At 44.6% G+C, this 25836-nt stretch overlaps 1 protein-coding gene across 2 annotated transcripts in view; it reads left to right on the top strand.

The window, feature by feature from the left end:
* Lim1 (LIM homeobox 1) overlaps positions 1–25836 on the top strand; it is a 106304-nt gene that overhangs the window by 59482 nt on the left and 20986 nt on the right. For both annotated transcript variants that reach the window (XM_019056784.2, XM_019056793.2), the window contains exons 4-5: positions 16807–17013; positions 23366–23583. In XM_019056784.2, the coding sequence (XP_018912329.2) occupies positions 16807–17013; positions 23366–23583 (425 nt within the window). The remainder of the gene's footprint in view (positions 1–16806; positions 17014–23365; positions 23584–25836) is intronic.

Genomic DNA, 25836 nt, shown 5'->3' with positions numbered 1-25836 from the left:
GGAGATTCTTAGAAACAAATTTGGCCAGAGATTAGTTTACTAGTTTAGTCGCCCTTCCCGAGACAATTTTTTCCTATCAATCAAATCTTTTACTTAATTTAATATTCATGAATGAAAAAATACTCAATTTTCTTTGTCGAGCGTTTAAGTCTCTCAATTTTTTATACCTGCAATTTGCGCTCGTTCTTCAATCAAACGAATCAACTCCAAAATGCCTACCTTAAGCCAAGATTACAACCTTAAAAGATATTTTTGAGAGCATGTTATACTCCGGTTCAAGATGTCATAATAAGGAAGCACCGGTGGAACTTCTTCAAGTGTAATACAACGCGAGTACTCGCCATCACCTTTCAACTGATGCAGGAGTGAATGTAATGGACTGGTGGCAGTGCGGGGCATTTGGGCGATCAAGTTCTCCTCTCCCATTCATTGTTTCACCCGAGTATCGGTATCACCGACGGACTCAGGTGAGAGGCCGAGTAGGCGGGCGGGGGCGGGGGAGGGTCGTCGAGAGGCGGAGGTGAGGAAGATAAGAAAGAATTAGCAATTAGAAGAACATAATAAAAGAAACAAAGACAGATTGTGTGCGAAGCAGGGTACCGCGGCCGGCGGGGGGCAGGGGATGGGGGGCGCCCTCCCGGGGAGACACATCGGAATTGTCAGATAGCAGCGCGGGGTTCCCGTTTACCTTTCACCGGCGAAACTCCGGGGGAGCAGCGGGGCCTTTGTCTTTGGCCGTCCGCTCGCTCGGAATCAAAGCTTCGCCTCGTACTTCCACGCTCCTCTCACCTAAACTCGTATCTCGATTTTCGTATGAGCCCCAGAAAGCATAGGTTTTAATGTAAGACAGGGTTCATGTGGAGATTGGGATGCGCCCTTACGTCAGAGGAGCGACTCGCTGCTTGCCTCGTCTGCACCCTGACGTGAGCCGTGAGCCCGGAGCCTGGAGTCGGTGGACTCCAGGCTCCCCGAGACCCCGAGACCCCAGGTCCAACGGCCACGAGACGACGAGCATGCTGCTGGGTCCCAACTTCTTCAGTTCTTCGCCCAGTGTTGTCATGTCCGAGTCATCGACCAGCACAGACTCGACGTCACTGTAGGGATTCTTCATTAACAGAGGTGTCAGTTACATTCAAGTGGACCCAAACAACAATATAATCCTTAATTCGAGAGGTATCCGCTCTTATTCAATAACTAGGGGGCGCCCTCTTGGCCGCTACGCGGCCCAACTCCCAGAGGACGCTTTGCGGCCCGTACTGCCCGAGGGTTAATTTAAATAAAGCAGGCTAATCTAGGGACTATCTTCTATCGATAGCCGCAAAAATCACAAAAATCGGCCCAGCACATGTTTAGTACACATTTTTGTGACAATAAATGAGCTTTTAAACTGTTGAAATGGGAGGATTCATAACTATATCACGTGATATAAAAACACGTGGGTCGTGCTCCCGAAATCTAAATAAAGTGGGCTCATGTAGGGGATATTAGCTATTGGTAGCCTCAAAAATCATGCACATCGGCCCAATAGAACGACAGTGACCTGTAGTATAAGCTTGAGCTTACTGTCAAAATGCTCCTTTAGATACTCAAGGTTAAAATCAAAAAGTGTGAATTTGACTCTAAGCAAGGATCATAGTTGCCACTTGATACCTAGGGCGCAAAGAACTCGACGCCAACCAAATCCTGAGTTCAATCAGTTTGCAATGCTTTATTTTAAGATTCCAATCGGTAGCTAGACCAGCTTACTTGTCACTAGCGCCTGGATACCACTATTCGAACTCGAAGGAAACCGTATTGCATACCTCGTGAAACGAAGGCGCACTTGTCGAGGTGTATCTTTTCTATTTTGAAAGATCTTTATCAGATTTTGCGTTCTTAGTACACAAACACCATTATTTCCACATAGCAGGGACTCTAAAAACACAGAATATTGTAAAATCTGGAAATTAAGTTTCAGATCGTCATGATATATTTGCAGACGCTTCTACGCGCAACTCAGATTCCTACTCGGGGCTGAAGGTTAAACTTTCAAGGCCAAATCAAGGCCCACCACACTCTCCTCCAACCTCTCGCTTCTCGAGACCCCGACACGGAGAGATTTTTTTGCGTGTCCCCCACGCGAGACATACAACTCCGAAAAATCCCATGGGGCCCGCGGACTGGCGGAGCAACAGATCAAGACGAATTCGAGGGAAATCGCCGGGGGAGCCGAGGGATTTGGCGGAGTTGAAGTTGAAGTTTTGAACTTGAACGCGAAGTTGTCGGGCGGAGGGTCGGAGAGGAGACGCAGGATGGGAACGACAGGGGCACGACACGACACGACACGACGTCGCGCTTTGCGATATATCGATCGATCCTCCATTTAAACCCACGAAAAAGAATCGATTATCAGGTTAAGCCTTAATAATCGATTCTTTATTATAGTTTCAAATGGGGAAGGAACGATGGTCGATTATTCACGCCTCACGACGCAAGAGGACTCGGCGATGTTGACTGGTGAGCGGTGAGCGGTTCCTGCTGCGACTCCCCGAGTTCCCGCGTCCGTGTAACTCATTCCACATAATCTTGTCAGGGAAATTTCTTGTCAGTTTCAGACCCTCTCGTTCCGCGTCCACCGTCGGGTCCCCCTCGGACGCCCCGAGGTGCCACCGACCGCCCCCGCTCCCCAACCCACCCGTCACCCGTCGCCCTTTTACGCAGATCTGGAATCCGCTCCTTCACTCTGTCTCCTTTTCCTTCGGTCCTCGTTTTTGGCCAAGTCGAAGAGGTGTATCGCGAATTTTAAGACGGTTCAACCTTCGAGCAACGAAGGCTTGGATGTGTCCTGGGCAAGTAGTCAAATCGGGATTGTTGGCAAACGCCTGGGCAGATAATTGTTTGCCAGTTGACGAAATTTTTGTAAGTTTTTGATGAAAAATTATCGAGTTTTCAATGTTTGAATAGTCAGAAATTATCCAGTCTACAAGCTTCCCCATTATCTCCCGCGCAAAATGCTTCTTATGTATTTTAAGTGTCAAAAATATTTTAAAAAGTTCAATTTCATGATGTGTAACAAATTTCGAGATAAATGTTCACCTAAAGGCTGAACTCATTAAAGATGCTGTTTTTTAGATAAAAAAATTCACCAAGAATTCTTTTTAATAGAAGCGAGGCATTCCTTTCTAAATTGAAATTTTGAAAAATGGAATTCTTCATATACGTAACGGTACAATAGTGACATGTGAAACGTCTTTGCTTCCGCAAAAGTAATAGAGCGTGCCTCTCGTGAATGTCAAACATTTTTCCAAAAATCAGAAAATTTCTGTGATATCCTACGAAAATTGACGAAAACTGCAACCTCGGTCAACCGGTGAGCACGTGATTGATGACTTAAGCCTCTGATAAAAAAAATGCTGTTAAGTCCTCTAAATTAAGTCCAATTCGTCCATGTCCGTTTCCATCTCCCGGAAAGCCACGCGGGGCCTCCAAAATATTTTATCACCGGAACATTCCTCTCCGTCTCCACCCTTGACTCCCGGTCTCAATAATTTGAAAGTTGTCTCGGCGAGCTACCGCTGCCACCGGGGTGTCAGCCAGACACGAAAAGCCCTAAAAATTCCGGTTCCCGTATCCGAGGCGATCTCGACTCCCGATGAATGAAACGAAGCGCAGGTGAAGCAACACCTCGACGTTCATTCAGCTCCAGGTCGCGCTCAGGTGGCAAAGTGGAGACGCCGATCTGAGCAGAGATATCCGTCGTGCCCGGCCATTTAGATTTGATTTCATATTTTGATGATGACCGACAGAGGACCGGGACACAGGGCGATCCAACGACACAACGACAGTCGGACAAAACGACACCGAGGTAGCGACCACCCTATTGCCAAATCTTCTGAATTACACATTTAAAGACGGGCAAGTTGGTGATATCCTTTTGATATCTGGCAATGGCGGCGGACCAACCCCAGCGGGACTCCTCAACTTAATAAAAATAACACTCGAGAGAATACGAGACCTTTTTCGACGCGCGGATCCAAGTTGTCAGATTTTGAATCTAGGAACTTTGAACTGGTTGTTTGGTTGTGTTTTTAGGGGCGAAAGGCAACGGAGAGCCGCTTCCTCAGATCTGGAAACATTTTCAAGTTGTTTATTTGTTATTAAGTCAAGAGTTAGACCAGTAGTCTTTTATTGTGCGGATGTCACCTGAACCTTTCGCGCCTCCCGCCTCTCGCGCAGGCGCAGTCCAAGCGCGCCTCGGGCTCCCTCTCCCTTCTCTTTCTCCCCTCATTTGCATCAATTAGTTATAAATAAAATGAATGGAACAGAGTGAGAGCCGGGCGCGGAGAGTGGGGAGAGAAAAAATTATTCTAATAAATAATAACTGTAATAGCCCACTGGGAGCAGTAAAATGTAGTGAACATTTAAGCCCATTCAAAATTCCTCGAGCCGGAGCTTGTCTTGATTTTTTAGCCACACCACTGGACATGCTTACAACCTTGCAGCCTCGCGCACCTGTGATAAATTCCGCGCCGCGCCGTCCTATTATCAGTTTTAGTCCGGGCCCAACGACTCCGGCCGTTTTAATTTTTCAATGGGCAGCTCCGGGGGGCGCGAGGATTAAGGGTTCACCCGCGGTGACCAAAATAAATATCGGAAAAGACCAGCGACGCGGCGAGAAAATTCCGAAAAATAATATTCACCGGCGGGGACGGTTTGCGTGTTCGAGAATTTCATTCGCGACGCGGAGTGGTTGTAAAGTGAAAATGATTGTCAACGAGAACGGGAGCATTGCAATGTTTGAATCGTGGCATTTATTTTCAACACTACGTTTTCTTAAGTACAAACTGAGCTAGGCTTTCAACTACTTAAGCTATTTCCGGTTCCGAATATCGTGGACAACTGAGAGTCTACTAAAAATACTTGTTCATTCGTTAATCAAATTTTTATCTTTTTTATTTTTTTTTTAAAAAAAAAAAATTATTTATTTATTTTTTTTTTGAACCTTGCATGAAATGATTCCTTACAAGTGGTTCTGTGTGAATGAGCATGCGCAAATGATTTTAAAATGCATGGATTAGATGTTTGAATTCTCAGGTTGATTCCCTATACTAAATATTGTGAATGCCAAATTTTGCTAGCTACTTCCAAAATTGTTGAAAATTGAGGACTAAAATTTGCTCACCAATCGTTGATAACCACCAATGAGTACATGAGGCAAAATTTTTGTCATTCTTACATTTTTTAGCCCATCTAATTCATTAAATTAATATAATGTACTTTAATCAAGGGTTGAATTCATTGTCATTCCTCAAACACTGAGGCTCCCCGAGCCATACAAATTTCATTTGTTAAGGAAGTTTTAACATTGTGGAACGACCATAAATACGACCCTAAGTCTATCTTGAGAAAATTTTTCTTCCTTTCTTCGACAAACACATACAATCTGTGTTTTTAATTCTCAGCGCCACATAACGTTAGCTAGCTCCAAATTTTAACGAGTTTTAAACTATCACGCTATTTCCGGTTCCGAAACGTAGAAGACATAGAGTCTTCTTCAAATCTCTGTTGATCCGGTAGTCAAATTTTACGTTCGGGAGTTGAGTTCCCGCAAGTAAAATCCTCCGTTCCTACCAGCAAATATGCCATTTCGTGAAGGATTGAAAAATAAAAGGACACTTTAACGGTGTCGGATGGCTGTTGAACCAGCAGTCAACGACTGCCACCGACGCGGCTCACCGGGAAAATAAAGCAGGAGACACACCGCGCGACGGTGAAAAAAATAAAAACGTGTGAATGTAAATTCAGCCCGTAAAAAGTTTACGATGATAAATGATGTCAAAACGCGTAGGGTTTTACGAGGATCTCCGGAAAGTATAAAGTTAATACTGAGGGGTATTAATCCTCACTTGGAGCATATTATCCGGGCTTAAAGCGGCAGTATCCAAGTCAGCCTTTATTTTCACACGAACCCGGCAAGTTCAGATGTTGCGGCGTCGCATCGCGGCCCGCGGCGGCGTGCATGACGCTCCAAGTCGGCTATCGCCGTGGTCATCTCGTTTGACCACAAATCATTTAATTCTGTCCGTTCGATGCGCTTTTTTCACGCCGCGCCGAGCCGCCAGCCAAGTTGCAACAACCGCCGACCGGCATTCAGCGGAAGTCGCGAGCTTTTCGGAACGTCCCAAACAGCAGAGTTCAACGAAAGTTTTGAAATGATTTGGACAGTTGGACCACATTTTGCAATTAGGAACTATAAATTGCAGCTCAGTTTAAAAACAACGTAAGTACCATAAGTTTCCCTATGCACAGAAGTGTTTTTTCCAGAGGAGCCAGAATTTATAGTTCCAAATTGCAAAATGAAGTCCATTTAATGCTATAAAATGGCAATTTTTTTTCTTACCACGAAATTGCAATATTTTTCAAATCATTTCGTCGTTTCACGGACGAAGGAACGAAAATCACTTTCAAGGTTGCAAAGTTGACTCAAACAATTCAATCTTTTGCAAAAATGCACACGTGCAATTTTCGTCTAAATTTGTCTGATTTTTGCATGAAATCAGAAGAAAAAATCAGGAAAACTTTTAGGTAGATTGCCAACACTTCTCCTTGAAAAAAATGCAATTTGCGTGGATGAATCGTGGCAACATCGATAGGTAGTTGCGTTTTTTCGTGAGGGAACGACGATTTGGTCAATGAATTCCAATGTAAACGATCTTCACAATCTCGGGCATTTATTTTCCCCGAAATGTTCCAAAGATATTCAATTATGCTCTCGAATCAATGACTCAATTTTGAGTTTTTTAAAGTCATTTTTTTTGCGTGGGCGATCATATATACGATAAACTGAGTTGATATAGGGAAAACTCATGCTAAGGAAATTGCGTTATAATCTCATATTCGAATCTATTGAGTTTGCCACAGGAGTGCAACCGTTCGGAGACTTCAGAGAGGCATCACATGAAAGTTATATTCTCGCCTACTTAATTAGCTCGAAGACTTCTTCCTCTGAAAGTTTGATTTACGAAGTTTCGAGAGTTGCTGGAAGATGATAAAGTTTAAGGTCTATTTGTTCACCCGCAACACTTGCTTTTGCGTAATCAAGAATCAAAATTATATAATTCCTAAAAAATTCTGTCTAGACCGATTTCAAAGAAAATCGTCCTCTCCGACCAATTTTTGATCGAACTTTTGGTTAGGTGGTACAACTTTCTTTTTTATAGATCATACTATAACACTGTGAATCCCATCCCAAACCAGACAGATTGCCTACCCCGTAGTTTTATGTTTTATGCAATTTTTTGTCGTTATCTGTAGTAATCTTCGGAAAAAAATAACTTTTTCAATGTATAAAAACGACTGAGGACAGATAAAAAGCACTGAATAAGATTTGGAGCGTGGCAGAAACACCGATTCGGATTTTCCCCATTTTGAAGCTTTAAGACTCCTCAAATATTCGTTTTTTGTCACGGTTATGTCTAAAGAGACTACCAAGCCAATTTTCATGGTTTTTCAGCAGTCTGCAGATTTTCTGGACGAACTTGCTGTATTTAAATCTTCCAATTCGTTGTCCCCGTTTCTAAGTGAAAGTATCACCGATTTTTCTTCTTCCGAGTCGCAAAAATCAGCAGAACTTAGGATAGAAATCGCACGTTCGTTTTTTTGTGAAAATTGAATCGTTTAAGTCAACTTTCCAATCTTTGAATGAATGAGTTACGTCCCTTCGTCTGAAAAACTACTAATTATGATTCAGAATTTTATGGCCACGTAAGGGACCTATGAGGGCGCGAAGCGCATGTTAAGGGTGGGGCTGCGCAGTAGCCAGGGTTTCCTCCGTCTGCTTTATATTTAAACCATGAGCTATGCTAAGACTGATCATTTTCATTCTTTCCAAGAAACGCGGCCCTAAACACGTCTAGAGGATTTCTGGTGTGGCGCGCTCAATTAGACTTTCTTGTAGAACAAACCGAGGAAGCAGGCGGGAGAGAGAGAGAGAGGAGGGCGAAAGGAAGAGGAGCCGGAGTATAAATAAACACGGAGAAGATCGCGGGAATAATACGGAGATAAACATTGGGCCCGCTCACCAATGACGGAGCAGACTCGAGAGTGGAAATTGAATTAGAGGGAGAGACCTGGACCCGGGGCTGGGGCCCGGGTAAAAATGATGGAGCAGGGACAAGTGATGGGGTTGGGACGGGGGTTGTTTTCATCTTGACGGGATTTGATTCGCCGGCGTCGGACCGCGACGAGACGAAGGGTGGGGGGAGGACTTTTGAGCTATCACTTCTGAACGTGCGGCAACCGTAATCCGGGCGAATTCCCGAATAAATATTAACATTTCTGCCCTCGTCGCTCCGTGCCACGCGCCGGGTACTTGTGTATCGATGGCCAGACAAACGATGACACCCGATTTTAAATTCCGACGTCACACAGTGGAGCGAGTCAATATGGAGAGGTCGGACAAAATTTGGACACTTTAAAAGCTCATAACCTCGTATTTACAACATTTTGCGATCTTAAAAACGGCCCCATTGGTTTTCTCGTGAAATTTGCATCAAATTTCACACCTCAAAATTTTAAATTTAACGAAATAAACACCTAAATTTGCAGTCTTAGTCAAAAAATTCATGTCCAACCACTCTAATTCGTCGTTCTCATCACGAAAGAACGTAACTACATATCAACGTTGTCAAATTTTCCCTCGTAATTTGCATTTTTACCAGTGAAATCTGGGACATTTCCAATTGAAAATTTCACTGATTTTTCTTCCGATCCCATGTTAAAATCAGAAAAATTTAGAGTCAAAATTGCACAGGTACATTTTTGTGAGAAACCGAATTGTTTGAGTCAAATTCGCAACCTTGGAATGAAGTTACGTTCCTTCGTGCGGGAGACAACGTATTGACTCAATCCATTTTGCGTCGGCCTGTTAGAATGCTAGAACGGACTGTGACAAAAAAATGAAAATTTAGGGGGTCAGAGAGGTTATAGTGATGATATAATAATGATACAAAGAGAAAAGAATGTATGGTGCTCATGCTTAATACGATTATAACTCCATTTATACAAAATTTTAAGGCTCTAAAAGTGGTCCCATTGGCTTCCTCGTGAACTTTTCTTCTCTTAGCACCCCTTGAAATGGAAAATGTGACGAAGTAAAGATCAAAATTTGCAGCTTTAGTCAAAGTATTTCATGTTCGACCTCTCTGATTGACCCGATCCACTGTGCGTCACCCCGCCCCGTTCGACTGTATGAATAATTTAAAAATCCGGCGGGGGAGCGTGTCTCGGGGCCCCCGACCAAATTTTTCCTTATCAATTCCGTCCGTCCTTTGCCTTTGCATAAAAAATGTCTGCATTTTTTATCGTCACTTTCAGCCCCCGATTCCCGAAATTTTCGTCCATGCATAATACTCGGTAATGACTTGAGCGTCATGAATTTAGCGAGCGTTTAATTTTTTTGCCATCTGTTTTCCCTTTTTTCAGCGTCGCATTCTCGTGGGTGGAAACGATTTCCAAAAAATAAAAAGTCGTTCGAAGTAAATTATGACCGAAAAATTCGGAATGACAGCTTTCGCTAATTTTTTGTCGGAGTAAGGCCCCCCTACATTTTGCGCTCTAACAAACTCATCAATGCGTGCCCATTCTGGGGAGACTCGCGATGTCAAGTGACGCACTCGAAATACCAAAATGACGACAGTTGCAAAATTACATCTCTCTTTTTCGCTTTCCCTCTCTCGCTCTTCCTCTTCACCCTATATTCCCTTCCTCTTTCCTTCTTTCTCTCCTTTTTTTTGATTTGGTATGTCATACCTGAATCACATTTGGTGTCGTCCATAACTGACGTCGGACATTTTTCCATTTTTTCTCTAATTTTTTTTTTTTTTTTTTTTTTTTTTATCTCTTTTTTTACGCTTTCCCTCATCCTCTTTCAAAAGTGTTCGCAGACCCACCCCCCTACCCTTCTCTCCGCCTCGTCTGCACGCGAAGTATCTGACATCATTCATGGACTCATTCATTGGGTCATTTCAGTCAGCTCTTCCATATTTTATCCACTGCGATGCGGTGAGGTTTAGAAAATTTTAAAAGTCGCTATCCAGTAATCCTCATAGGTTACTCCCCAACTTTAGTTTGCAAAAGTTAGGGTCAAAGTTATCAAGCAGAGATGTCGAATGTTACGCGAGGGTGAAAAGCTCATCTACACAACTGCGCTGTGTAAAAACGTCGTATGAACCTTCAGGCGTTGCCAACTTTCCTCTGATAAAACACGAATTTCCCGGTAAATTTATGAATATTTTCCTTCCAATTTTTCAGATAATTTTGTTCGCAATTTCACCAAAAGTCTGAAAATTTCAAGGAAAAATATTTACAACTTTCCTAAAAAATGAAACTTTTACTGAGGAAAATTTCGCAACTCTCGAATGTTCATACGGCGTTCTTCCTTACGACGGCAGAATATGCAACGTCTGAATGTTCTTACGGCGTATTTCCTCAGCACGGCTGCACACGCTCCATCCTGATCGTCCTCGTAAACGGCGCCGAGGGAGGCAATAAAAAATCCGAAGCTCAATGCAAAACTGAAACAGTCGAGATTTGAGGGCTTCACGGCATAAAGGGACCCGAGCGGGTGAAAGGCTTCGGCTGAAAGCTGAAACAAGCTCATTGTTCGGAAAAAAGGAGTAAGAAGTGAGGACGTTGCCTCCAGTGGCGCAGATCCTTGAATGGCGAGTGTAAACAGGGACAAAACGCTCGACACGATGCAAACGTGCATGCGGTGTGCAGATTTAAGTACTCGCGGCGGCGTTGCCTATTCGTGCATAATTCCACTACAAATATCATATTTAATTGTTCGGATTGGCAACTAATTCCGCGGGGAGCGCCCCACTCGACGTCCTATTGACTCTACGCATACAGCGGACATCTGTCCCGCCTCATCAGGAGCCACACGCATCATTTCATCGCCTCTGACGTAAGGGCGTAACCACACATCGAGATGAGCCCGGAAAAGCGTTGAATTATATAGACAACAGGGTTCATTTCTGAAAGTGGTTACGCCCTTATGTGAGGAGAGCGACGATTTATCCCTCCTGCATATCTCCGGGGCTTGGACCCGGTCCCTCCCGCCGCCCCGCCCGGAGCCATTCATTGCATTGTTTTTGTATCTGATTCTGATACCGATGTGATAACCGCACACAACGGGGCTCCCGCCGAAACCCCGGGTTCGGGGGAAAATATTTTGTCAGGCTCCGTCCTCTCACCCCCAAAACATTGCGCGGGTTTGGAATGATGATGTGACGTCATCACAAGTTGGAATTTCAATGTTCAAACGCTGAGCAGGGCGCAAAATGTATTCGCTCCCTGGCCGCTTTGCGGCTCCCGGATCTGTTTTTGAGAATTTTCCAAAATCTGAGTAGCTCGGGCTCATCTAGGCACCATCACTTGTTGATAGCCGCAAGAATCATGCACATCGGCCCGGTAGAATGGTAGTCAGGGGGGGGGGGGGGGGGTATTAAGGGGGTCACCACATGGGCCGCGGCCCATGGCGGCAAATCTAAGGGGCGGCAAAAATTTGCAATTTTTTAAAGTGTAGGTTTAAAAAAAATCGGATTTATAAAAACAAAATTACAAACGAGAAAAGGCGACAAAATCTCCCATTTCCTGAGAGTATAGTAATTTCTAATTCTGTCGTCTCTTAGTGATACAAGAGACAGCGCCTTCAATAAGTCGAGTTAAGAGAGAGATCAAACACGCAATTTTGCCTGGAACGGCGCGACTTAGAGAGAAATGATAACGAGGACTTGAGATGAAAAGGAGAAGCCCTCGGCTCGGCGATTGGCATGTAACACATATTAGAGCCTACAAGACTGCACGAATACTTCACGCATTGCATCAAACGCAGTACGGTCATTGCGGTCAGCGTGAAACGGATAGCGCCTACAAGAATGCATGAATACTTCACGCATTGCGCCAAACACAGTGCGGTCAGCGTGAAACGCATAGCGCCTACAAGACTGCGTGAATACTTCACGTGTTGCGTCCAACAGGGAAAGAACGGTTTGGTGCTCATGTACAGATAGGTAAGTCAATGGCATTACCTAGATTTTGGGTAGGAACCAGCCCTTCCCGGATGAGGGTCTACAATCCTGCGACGCACAAATGACGCTGCATATTTATTAACCTCCAGGAGTTAAAATTGTACCATGAGAGATCGAAGACGAATTTCAGCGGATGCAATGGAGAGCACAAGTCGAAACTGCTCACCGGACCGGTTGCAATTTTACGAGGACGAAATGTTTTGAATGAACCCGAAAACGGAAAGAATAACTCCACCGACGCTCGTTATGAATGATGGAACACGCAGTCCGAGTATTCGGCAGTTCTTTGATCTTGCATAATCCTGAATGGCGAGGTAGAAGAGGTCCACGTTGGGATTGTTCTTACGTTTCGCGTACTCATGAATAAAGATCCTTGCGGTTATCCATTTCGGCGGAGGCTCAAAGGTATCACACGGGGAGTAGCTCGCGGTGAGGTTGAGGCTGGAAGTCGTAAATAAGGAACATTTTAGTGACGGCGTCTTCGAAAATTAGTCACAAAACATAAAACCGGGAGAAAGAGCCGAAAAAAGCGGGGTCGGCTGCGAGTGCCGACCGCGCACGTCATAAATGCAGGCCCTGCACATATCTGTCCGGCACAAATATTATCCTTTATTTATGATTCATTCGGGAAAAGAACAAATATAAAAGCGATTTTCTTTACCTAGTTTAATCTTTCGTAATGGTGTGCCCACGCTACCCTTTACCCCCCTCCCCGCCCGTCCCCCTTGTCTGTCGGCCCCCAGGGGCCGGTCCCGGTCGGGGTTTTTTCCCCTCTCTTTTTTTAACACAGTCTCTCCTTTCCGATTTTATGTTGATTTTTTTATCGGCTCCTTACACAGGATCCGGAGGAGCAGCGAAACCCCTCTGAAGCACTTTAATGACCGTGCAACCCAATAAATGTCCCACTCAATTCTAATGATGAATCAAGCAATTTGAATTTCCTTTACACATGCACCTCTTCACCGATGAAGTGCTCGGTGAAGGTGTCTCCGAGTTGGTTCCCATTCTAGAATACATATTTTTGACGTGGCTGAAAGAGGATACGAAATATAGGTGCTAGGGGATTGCTTCACCCGTTTTTTCTCAATTTACATCATTCTTTGCCTTCCATGTATTGTAATTTCAATGAGAAAGCGGTTTCCCCCTTTCTTGTCTGGAGTGTCATGTAGTGCTCTCAACCCTTGTCCGCAGGGCCATTCTATCTAGTAAAGCTTCCTAAAGCTGTCCACAGTATATGTTCAGTGTTGGGGATTTTTTATGGATTTTCTAGATAAATCTTTTTTTTTTTAAACCGAAAAAATCGATTAAATCGCATCGATTTTCTAGGATTTATTATTCGCGTATATTTATTTTCTCCTCAAAATCAAACATTTTTACTTTGCCACCCGAATGCATTAATTCTGCACGTGAACCTATTTTTGGACCAAAATCCACCGAAATTTCCAGAAATTTTCATTCAATTTCCTTCAAAGATTGCAAATGTTTTACCTTTGTAATTTACGATTTTTTTTCGTGTACTTCTCAGGAAAATATTTCCTTTAAAAATTTTTCTCATCAGAGCAAAAATTTTTTTGACTCTAAATGCAATTTTTTTTGAATTTCTTCGGCTTTGTTCTCCCCGCGACATGGTGTGAACCCAGCACCGTTTCTCCACCTTGTTACATACAGTCCGGGCCATTATTTTAGTGTTTTTTCTCGTTTTCTCAGAAAATCGACTTTTACTGTCCGATTTAAATCGGATTCTCAAAGAAAATCGAATCGATTCGATTAATCGATTTTACCCAAAAAAATCCGCAACACTTCTATTTCGCTCAAATCAAAGCAGTGGAGTTTTTTCGGAAGGGCACGAGAATCCCGCCGCATGGCGCTTCTAATCGGGTGGGCGGGAGAGTCTGAATTGGGGGTGGGGGGGGTGGGGGAGAAAAAAAAAAAAAATAAAAAATAGAACCTAGAAAAACAATAAAAAAAATAAAGGAAAAAGAAAGAATAATAAAAAAAATATAAAAAAAAAAAACCAGGAAAAAAACAAAGCAAGGAAAAACAATAAACATCAAGAAACCACAAAAAAAAAAGAAGCATACCGCCTACACTCCCCCCAACCAGAACAACCCCAAAAACAAAGAAAACCGCCCCCACCCCCCCACCCCCCCCCCCCCCCCCCCCCCCCACCCCCCCCCCCCCCCCCCCCCCCCCCCCCCCCCACCCCCCCCCCCCCCCCCCCCCCCACCCCCCCCCCCCCCCCCCCCCCCCCCCCCCCCCCCCCCCCCCCCCCCCCCCCCCCCCCCCCCCCCCCCCCCCCCCCCACCCCCCCCCCCCCCCACCCCCCCCCCCCCCCACCCCCCCCCCCCCCCCCCCCCCCCCCCCCCCCCCCCCCCCACCCCCCCCCCCCCCCACCCCTCCCCCCCCCCCCCCCCCCCCCCCCCCCCCCCCCCCACCCCCCCCCCCCCCCCCCCCCCCCCCCCCCCCCCCCCCCCCCCCCCCCCCCCCCCCACCCCCCCCCCCCCCCCCCCCCCCACCCCCCCACCCCCCCCCCCCCCCCCCCCCCCCCCACCCCCCCCCCCCCCCCCCCCCCCCCCCCCCCCCCCCCCCCCCCCCCCCCCCCCCCCCCCCCCCCCCCCCCCCCCCCCCCCCCCCCCCCCCCCCCCCCCCCCCCCCCCCCCCCCCCCCCCCCCCCCCCCCCCCCCCCCCCCCCCCCCCCCCCCCCCCCCCCCCCCCCCCCCCCCCCCCCCCCCCCCCCCCCCCCCCCCCCCACCCCCCCCCCCCCCCCCCCCCCCCCCCCCCCCCCCCCCCCCCCCCCCCCCCCCCCCCCCCCCCCCCCCCCCCCCCCCCCCCCCCCCCCCCCCCCCCCCCCCCCCCCCCCCCCCCCCCCCCCCCCCCCCCCCCCCCCCCCCCCCCCCCCCCCCCCCCCCCCCCCCCCCCCCCCCCCCCCCCCCCCCCCCCCCCCCCCCCCCCCCCCCCCCCCCCCCCCCCCCCCCCCCCCCCCCCCCCCCCCCCCCCCACCCCCCCCCCCCCCCCCCCCCCCCCCCCCCCCCCCCCCCCCCCCCCCCCCCCCCCCCCCCCCCCCCCCCCCCCCCCCCCCCCCCCCCCCCCCCCCCCCCCTCCACCCCCACCCCCCCCCACCCGCCCCCACACCCCCCCCCCCCCCCTCGCCCCTCCACGACCCCCCAACTGTGCCCACCCCCCGCCCCCCCCCCCCACCCACCCCCCCCCCCCCCGCCCTCCCACCCACCCCCCCCCCCACCTTCCACACCCCGCCGCGGTGGATGCCGGTCCCGGCGGGCGCGCACGTCCGCGCGACCGGCGGGCGACCATCGGCGCTGGGAGCGATTGCGCAAAGCGGGCCGCCCGCCGAACCAAGGACAGACACGTATCTGGACGTCGCCGTTGAAAGGTCGCCGGTATCGATTCGAATTTGAGACGTACCTGGCCAACTGCAGCCCGCGGGGGCGCGCCGCCGGGGCGGGCGGGCGGAGGGGGTGGCGCTTCATACACAAACAGATATAACAGGCTTCGATACACCTACGGCCTCAGCCACCGTTGATACTGGTGGCAGGCTCGCTTGTCATTGATCCATATTCGGCGTTATTTGTCTTCGTGTCTCCTCCAGCGGTTTCGAGCTATCACTCACTACCGAGCAGTGTGCGTGCCCTTCAGAGGCGATATGGTCCGGGGCTTTAAAAGCAGGAATCAACCCAGATTTTCGAAAACTTTGAGTTTAGAATGTTTTTGAGTTTCACCAGCTGTATATTTTCTCCTGCTAAAAATCGAACAAAACAAAAAAAACAAAAAAACGAAACAAAAACAATTGTGAAAAGAAGGGTTAAGTTTATTTTTTACACTTGAGCTTTATGTAGGAATAAAACTTCAAATCTCTTGTTCTCAGTTTCAACTTAATGTGGGTTGGTTCCTTTCTGATGAACTCGGTCCATATGTTTAAGGGACTCCGTACTAAAAATCTAGCGCGTGTAATCGAATAAGATAAAAAAATTAAAATCTGACGTCAGCGCTATTTTTCGCCTAAAATTGTTGATGGGCAACTTGTTGAGCATAAATGCAAATCAAACTCGCCTAACACTGGAATGAAAAGTCTCTTGGATCTAGAGTCCAGACTCTTAAAAAATTTGACAAGAAAAAATTATCATGATTTGATCGGATTTTTGCTTGAATCAAAAGGTAATCCGCTTAAAGTAAGAGGATTGCTCTCGATTCAAGCAAAAATCCGACTGAATCAAGAGTATCTTTTTTTGTCAAAATTTGTAAGAGTTTGGTCTGGATCTAAGTGACTTTTTTTCAACGAATGATGACTAATACATGTTGTGGACTCGTGGCGAGCTTTTCTACGGGCAATTTTTTCAAATTTGACCAGAATCGCTTAACCTATTGTTCACCTCTTTGGTCATCAGTCATCGTTAAGCAAATTTTAGTGTTGACTTCCGGAGATAACTTTTACACTACGGAGAGAATAGCAGTGTGGAGTCTCTGAAGTGAATTGTCGAGCAATCGTGACATCTATGAGTGATACCACTATTCGGCCTCGTGGGAGCTCGGGTTGCCTACACTGCAAAGTGAAGGCGAACTGACTGTGAGGTAAAGTCACCGCTCCGTACACCAAGCTCGGTGAATTATCCCTGCTTTCTTCTTCGAGCAATGATCACGGTTGTAGCATGAATCTACAAAGTGTATCATTGATAGACACTGGACGCTCAGTTGATCAATATATTTTTTCTTGTTGCAGAAAACTCGTTGAATTTTTCTGGATCGGAAGAAGAAGACGACGATGATACAAGTTCCTCAACGGTTGGCGGCATGATCAAACACCACCATTCATTGCACGGCCAGCTGCATCCAGCCACGCCAGAAGCCAACAACAATTCCTTATCAGCCGGTGATCTCCAGGGCCCTTTAGACCACGATACGAAACATGAGGACCTAGAAGATCAAGGTATGTTACTTTAATATAGTAGTAAATCGATATTTTTAAATTCTCTGGATAATTTTGCTACGCAAATTTTTGTTGAGCCGGAGGCCTCTTTTACATGAAAGAAATTTCCCTCCCCTTGAATCTCATAAAATCTCATTTTATTCAGCAAAATTAAATCGAATGTTTTTTCTCTTTTTCATCCAGTTGGCACCACTAGCAAAAGATAGTTTGGTGAAAATATCAGCGTGATGATTTATCCCCCCCCCCCCCCAACTTTTCGCAGAATTTTTACTTTAGTATATATATCACATCATGTGGATTAATTAAGATGAAGCTAATTGGACAAGAGAGAGAATTGCGTGAGCTAAAATTAATTATGAAATTTAAGGAGAAAAATCAATTTATTAAAAAAAAAAAAAAAAAAAAAAAAAAAAAAAAAAAACATGATAAACCGCGACGTGTTTTAGCAAAATTATCAGGTGTTTCGAGCACATGGGTCTCACTCAATTTTGACATACATCCCGCATTAATGAATTAGCTCTAAATTTGACCCCGGAAAAATAATGGTTTCTCTCTCCTTTTTTTTAAAAAAAGAAAGTCCTAACTCGGCTTAATTTTCTTAACCAAGAATGTACCAGCCTTTTGAATCTACCAAATATCTTGGTAAATTAGAGTTTTATTCAATACTACTTTTTTGATCCTAGCAGTACTTGCCAGAACCCATACCCTTTGAGCCCCCTCCTGACCCTAGGATTCAGGCATTTAGTAACGTCTCCAAACACAATTTCTTTTTCGTTCTTATCCCTTTCGAGTAAAATATTGGGGTTATATAATGGACAATTCAAAGAAATAAGATTATTTTTCCGTAAGAAGTAAAATCAGGCAATCTCTACAAGAGTATTCAACCTGTGTGCGACCCTGCGTGTGCTGGACACACGCGAAGAGGAATCCAATGCAGCTTTGACGCTTCACTCAGGAATTTTAAGTTTGACACCTCCGGGGTTTTATGTCAGGTGGCCCTCGCACGCTCCACGGACACACGACCGTCACGAGAAACCAAATATTCCAGATAACTAGCAAATCCGAGACCCTAGACGCGTCGCCACCAGCATACCTAAAATATCTTGGGCGCATGCGCAATTAACACCGGCTCTTCCTCACTTCCATCCGGCTATCCGCTCGGCCGAGAGACACAACATTCTCAAGTTTGAAATATTATCGACCCGCTTCCTCAGTTAACCTTCAACTCCTGGTCTTCGTTAAAAGAGTTGCTCGGGGTTTTTGTTGAAGACTTCATCCATCGCACGATGGGGAGTAGTACATCTTCTATTTTGAAAGGTGCAAGTGAAAAATGCAAGTATTCTTATGAAAAAAAAGACCGCATTTTGCGATTAAGAACTCGTATATGTTTGGTTCATTCCAGAAGCGACATAAAAACCATTAGTTTACCCATGAAATTAGGTGTTTTTAAGAATGAGTCAGAAATATTGGTTCCTAAATGAAAAATAATATCCAAGTATCGGTTTAGTGCGATAAGAACGATTCAAACAACACGGATTGATAGGGTCTTATGATTATGGCGCTATAAGTCTGATTTTACTCTGTAGGTCCATGTGGTGAGTGTTTGTTTTCTCACATAGGTACCTGAAAATAATCAGGAGCGGGTTTGAGTTTATATTATAGACGCATTTAAAAGAAAATATGCCTTAATTACTAGAAAAAGGACTTCTGTACCACCTGAGCCACCGTTGCTTATTAAAACAATCTTCTATCAACACACAATTCTCTAGATATTGTGAAAGCAGAACTGCAGCTTTAGTGAAAATACTTAATTTCAACAGAGTACTTACTCATTAAAACGTTTCAAAGACAAGTACGTCGGCGCTTACACTCTTTTTTGGGTCAAATCAATTGAAAATACGAAAAAAACTCAGTGCGCCTTCGTATGAGTGGGTATGCAATTTGATCGTCTCTGAAGTTAATATAGTTGTATCACACAGTTTTGTCGCAGAGCGCATCACATAATGGACTACACCCCATCATGGAGACTGGATACGTTAATGATTTTTCCTCTCTACCATTTGTTTTCCTTTTTTAACTCTCCCTCTCGTTTTTCGGTGGTCTAAAGTAGATGAATGTGCAACCGAAATGTGGATATTTGATGGTCTCTTTAGAGAACTATTCTCCTAAAAACAAAATATAGTTAGGTTTTGGACTATCGCGTAGTTTTACTGTGTCGTATGAAAAGAAAGTATGTATAACCGTCAATTTGTGCATGCTGCATTTTGCAAGCGGGAGTAACAAAATAATGCGTAAAAAAATTTGAAACTTCGCTCATGTTCAGATGCTTTTTCCTTCTATACCACTCATTTGTAGTTTGGACAATGCGAGGTCATTTTCACATCACAAAATTCAATTTTTCATAGCCTGTCTTTTTTTCACTATCGGTCCACTAAAAAGGCCACAGCTCTACCTGTAGGCTTTGTCGGCTCTAAATGAAGAACAGTTTGGCGGCGCAGTGTCCGAAAGAAAATCATTTAGCACCTACTTCGTTGTTAGGGTGCACAATTGATGAAAGGTCAGAGGATGACCATGCAACTTTTTGGCGAGAAAGTGGTCAAACTGCAAAATGATCATTTAACGTTGGAGTCTTAGTTTCCACCAGCGCATGAATGTTTGCACCGTGAGCATAGTATCACAATACATTGATTGGTAGCTAAAGTAAAAAAAATGCGTGTTTTTATCGCGAATTTTAGAAATCTCCGTTTTCAAGAAGATGCTAATCTAAACATGTCCTTAAAATTGTTTGGAAACATCCTGAGTTTCTTCTGACAACTTACTTGTTTAAGCAGGAACGGTTGCAAAGTTTATTTGGAATTCTTTTCGTTCAATAATATAATCGACTTAATGCAGTTTGCCTCCAATTTTCGACGTAAAGTAGGGGTTGATTAACAGATTTCCCATTGTTTAATTCGCATTCCTCTTGAAATTTCGAAGAGATAATTTGTAGCGAATCGATTTAATTCACACCTTGTCTCTAGTGGCCAATTAAGCCCTTAGCCCCTCTAGCTTTCACCCCTCCCTGCAACGTGATTCTTTGATTAATACCTTGTCCATTCGCAGTGCGTCAAATTGAGATACGTTTTTTAGAGTGCATCCATCGATAGGCACAGAAATAGTCCCACGAATGGAGCGATAGCTTTTCCCAATCTGTCGTTCAAATTTTTTACCCGAGCAGTACGCGACTCGCGATTTCATAACGGGAAGGGATGCACGGTGCGAGGTAGCACATCTCCCGAACTGCTGAGGAAAAACACCGTATGAATATTCGAGAGTTGCCAAATTTCCTCCGATAAAATGTTTATTTTTGAGGAAAATTAGGAATATTCCTCCTTGAGATTTTCAGGAACTGTAGATCAAAATACGAACAAAATTCTCTGAAAAATTGGGAGAGAAATATTCACAAGTTTTCCTGGAAATTCGTGATTTCCGAAAGGCAATTTGGCAACGTCTGAAGGCTCATACGGCGTTTTTCCGTAGCGCATTTCCCGAAGCTGTCTGCTTAGTGACTGTCTAGTGCCTGCATGGCTCCGGTTGGCAATACTCTGCACGTCCCTCAACTGTCGACGACTGTCACTTACGCCGGGCGTTGACAAATGCGAGACTGTCCACGCCGACGCGCTACTCGACGCGACGCGCCACTCCGGCCAACCAATTTCTCTCCCTCTCGACGTGATAATTAAAATTTTAAAAAATCCTCGCTGACAGTTTTCCCTCACTCGCACGAATATGACAGCCCCGACACCGAGTTATGGTTTCCAGTTCATTTGCCGCATGCCGAGCTTCCCGGTTAATGACGTAATTTCGGTTCCTTCTCTAGGAGAGGGGATGCTCAAAGAGCCCTTCTTACGTTTCGAAGGAAATAATAATTTAGAAAAAAATGTATGGCTATAAATGTGCTCGATGGCCTAAATTCACGGTATTTTTTTATGATTCTAGGAAATTGAAGGAAAATAGATTCCACGGAAAAAAGGGGTCTCGACTTGGACATTTTTAATTAATTGTGTAGTGTCATATTTAATTGTGGTAGTAATTCAATAAATTTGGTTACCAATTCAAAGTTGCGGTGCTACCAAAATTAATTGAAAATTTCCATATCATCCAACAAATTGGAGTGTAATACCACAATTTTTGTGGATAACCCTAACATTTTGTTTCCGCGGTCAAAAGTAGAGAATATGGACCACCTTGTGACGTCATAAGGCAGCATACTTCACTTCAAACACTTGCATTGTAGATTAGATCATTTGATCAAAACTCTCTCTAGTAATTAACCGAGGATATTCTCGTGCTCAGCTCACCTGGTAGGTTTCATTTATGGATGGAATTCATCAAATTTCAGATTTCCGCCAATTCTTTACTAAATATATCAAAATTTTCCTAATAACCGACACTTCAAAACGAACATTCAAACACGCGATACCAATAGGTGTTATGAAAATATTTATACGAGAAAATTTAAAAACAAAAATATCGAATGCGGGAGCAAGTTCCCTCTCTTTTCCTAGCTCGCGGCCTCGAGTCTAAAAGTCGTTCATCATTAAGACGATAAGTTGGAGAAGAAACGGAACGTCTCAACTCTGTCGTGAAACAAAGGATAAAGATTTGTTAATACCTCGGGCACTAATGGTATTTTCTTTAGCCTCCCCTCCGCTCCGATTCGGAGTTTTTCTCGGCTGCGGCTGTCCTAATAATTCATCGTTCGAGGTTTGGATTTGGGACCTAACTCGCTTTTCGGCCGAAGCGTAGTTTGTGCGGCTCGCTTTGGCTCCGGGTCTAGGCAGCGTCATCACTCATGAAATTTGACTAGTGCGCGGTTTCGAGTGCTTCGGGGTATCCTGTTGCCAAAATGCTCACCAAAATTCAAATTTTATCGCAATATAATCGATATTTCTGGGGTGGTTTGCAACAGAGCGCAAAGGGCCTCAGACCAAAACTGTCAGCCGCGAATAATAAACGAAGCCGAGGGTTTGGGCGCGAGAATCGAACTCATTTGAGTCGGCTGATGGAGGAACGTATTATATCCATACTCTGGTGAACCTTAATGGTCGTAAGGATTCTTACTGGTTAAAGCTACGTGGAAATGAAATACCTTGCGTTTTAAAGTCACTTAACGGGCTACCATTTTGAATCCATTGCATTTGCGTTTCTTACTTCATCTCATCGGTTGAAGTATTTGCATGCCAGCTATTTCATAAACCGATCCATACCTAACATCGATTACTCCTTTATCAAATGGTATGAAGATCGTTTCCAAAGTTCTATTTTACATACTAAACATTTTACTTCTGAAGATATCCAATAAAAAAGTCTTAACCGAACGTAAATTTAATATTTGCAGCATTTTGTCTCGCTCTTGTCCATTGCAGCATTGTAGAAATATCTTGTCTTCAGTCAAAGCTGCAATAATGTGAATTTTTTAAGATGAACCATTAATAGTTTCTTCAGTGAACAGCGGGAATTTTTCGTCGTCTATTTTGAAAGCCCTCGCACTTCGAACAGTGAATTATATATTCGATGATTCGTGACCTCTGTGGTTAGAATTTGACGGTAGTTTTAATAGTGCCTCAGCCCTAGGTCTTTATAGGCGCTGTGGCCTCAACAAGGAATAGGGGCTCGCAAAATTGTCAATAATTTCGTTTAATTTGATCATTATTTCAATGCGGTTAGGCGAGGCAAACCGCAATAAGACTATTTGTTGTCAGATCTTCTGAAACATCCACATCGTGTGCTGACCGTAAAAGAAAAATGGAGGATTGTTCAATGGCGTGCCCTTGAAATGGCCAAACTATCACGGTTGAATGTTTCTCTCTTTTTCTCTTAACATTAAATTTGTAACATATTGATCGATACACTGAAAAAAACACTCCGGCCGTGGAAGCCGTACTTACGGGCTATATAGACATACCGTCTGTGTTCCGGGTTCAGAGGCCGAAAGTTCCGGGCGTAGCACCCGGAGCACTTCGACTGGTCCGGGTGCTACGCTCGGAACTTTCGGCCTCAGAGCCCGGAACACGGACGGTATCTCTATATAGCCCGTAAGTACGGCTTCCACGGCCGGAGTGTTTTTTTCAGTGTACGAAAAATCAGGCATGTATCTTCATAATATGATCGAATTCCTCGTTTATCACAAAATCTTATTTCAACCACGTGTTTAAATTCTTATCAGGTAATCAAAATCGTTGATTTTCGGACCATTTTTTCCCGCTCTGAATGCTGAAGTCAACAATAGACTTTACAAAGTTGTTCCCAATTTTGAAGATCAATTTATTTCAAGTATTATTAATGATTTGCTTTATTTATTTTGTTTCAGGGTCGTTAGATGGAGATGCGGAAACGCGAGATAGCCAAACAGAAAATAAGAGCCCCGACGACGGAAACTCGGGGTCGAAACGAAGGGGGCCTAGAACAACGATAAAAGCGAAGCAATTAGATATCCTGAAAACGGCCTTTGCTCAAACACCGAAACCGACCAGACATATCAGGGAACAATTAGCTAAAGAAACTGGCCTTCCTATGAGGGTTATACAGGTAAGATTATACACATTTATCTTTTGAAAAAATGTATTTTACAAAGTTTGTTTCTTGATTCTTTTAAATAATTACACGTCAGAAGCTTTGAAAGTTTTCTATCCGACGATAAGTCGAGATGATGTTGCAATGAGGATAACTTTCGGTTAAATTTTTAGCTTGATTTTTAGAAATATCTCTGGATTAAAAAGAATTTGAGGGATGAAAACTGCGCATAGAAACAACTGTGACTAAAATTACCATATCGCAGTGGTATTTCATTTGAACGCTCAGTTAATAGTAGTCATAACCAATAGTGACGCTTTTACCAAAGTAGTGGTAAAATTCCCACTTAAAGGTAAAAAATACTTCTATTCACTGAAAAAAGTCTCTTGGATCCAAAGTCCAGACTCTTGAAAAAATTGACAAAAAATAATATTCCTGATTCGATCGGATTTTTGCTTGAATCAAAAGAAACCCCGCTTACATTGAGAGGCTTGGCTCTCGATTCAAGCACAAAAATGATCGAATCAAGAGTATTTTTCCCAGTTAACTTTTTTAAGAGCGTGGACTCTGGATCCAAGGGACTTTTTTTCCAGTGTTAGCTATGGTTACTATTAATGAAGAGTTTGTACAGCATCATGTAAATGGTAATCGTTTTTTGCAGTGTAAAGAAATCGCGCAATTTAACAGAGTGGAAAAACTTTGAAAGTGAAAAAGATGGAAGTCTTCCGCATATTTCGACCCAGTCCATTCAGATTCTTTCGAGATTAAGTTATGACGAAAAAATTCCTTCAAACGGTATGGTCACCACTTAACGACTTCATCGATCTCACTCCATCAATCTATACTCCTAATGTCAAATCCTTAAGTTCAGTTAGTATATAGATAAAACTCCCGTGACTCGTTTGTTCAATGGTTTAATTTACCATGAAGTTTTTCCCGCAGTTTTGAGTCCACTCATAAAGTTTTCTTTCTCTGGGTCGGGACCGATAGGAAACGTCGAGGAGAGAGCTCGATTCCCAGATTGATGCTGAACATTGTAGGCAGATTGTGCTGAAAAATCGACACTTTTCCCCATTTGAGCTTATGTAAAATATCCACATCTTATATTATAACTTGGCGACTTTGATGGCGAGTCGGGCGTGGAAGTAGTGCAAATACTCGATCCCGCCTTCAAAAGGGCGTAACTGCAATTTCAAAACGAGCCCTTCCGCTGGTGTATCGCGATGATGTCCAGGGTCCGCGCGAAAATTGGTGAAGGGAGATCGGGGAGAGAGGTGGCGGAAGATAGCGAGCGTCGAGCAGGAAGGGCTCGAAGTGTAGACCGAGGAGGAGAATATATATTTCTCATAAAACGGGAATCGTAAAGTAGGATGGATAGAGTTTTATAGTTTCGCCAGGAGAGTTTCCTCCAGATAATGACACTTTTTATTGGCGAATCAATAACTCAAACCTGAACCGTGGCAATTTCGAATAAGTTGCAGCTCAAACATCCACTCGGCACTCGCGTTTCGACGGCGAACGTTGGCGCGAGCGCGCAGGATGTCTGGAAAATGAAGAACGCCGTATGAACATTCGAATGGTGCCAAATATCTTCTGATGCAATATTTATTTTTGGGAAATTTTACACTTATTTTTCCTCGAAATTTTCGGGTACACTAGATTGAAACCCAAATACGAATCGCAGCAAAATTCAATCTGAAAAATTAACACTTTTTTTAGGGAATTCGTATTTCATGAGAAAAAATTTGGCAACAGCTGAATCTTCTTACAGCTTTTTTACGTCCCAGGGCAGCATTATGCCATCGTCCGCTCAACCGCGCTAAAAAGTTTCAAATATCAATGGATCTAATAGAACAGAAAAAAGGATGAAGGGTGGAGGGAGAGAGCCCAAGTGCACTTTCCAGAAAACTCACTCTCTTCGATCTCCCGCCGGCCAATAAAATCATTATTACTGCAAGGTCACCAAAAACCAGCATGTATAGAGTGATAACAGAAATCACCTGTGCAGGTTCTTAAGTAGACTGCAAGAAAAGGATAAAATAGGTCATTTTGTCTGCTGACCAGTTTTGCGTTTTGTATATTTTCAACGTTTTAAATGAAAATTATTTTTCGAGTACTTTCAATTTCTCCGATCAAAACTTCAATTATAGTGTATTTTTAGTTTAAGACTTGCAAAAAGAGAAAAAATACACGCTTAAAACCATTATTTAATGGACTACACTTTTCAATGAGACGTTTGATCAACCTTCGCGGTTTATAAGGGAACAT

The sequence above is a fragment of the Bemisia tabaci genome, chromosome 6 (assembly GCF_918797505.1).
Source record: "Bemisia tabaci chromosome 6, PGI_BMITA_v3".
Lineage (NCBI taxonomy): Eukaryota > Metazoa > Arthropoda > Insecta > Hemiptera > Aleyrodidae > Bemisia > Bemisia tabaci.
Note: the sequence above shows the minus strand (reverse complement) of the source record. Positions and strands in the feature narration are given on the sequence as shown.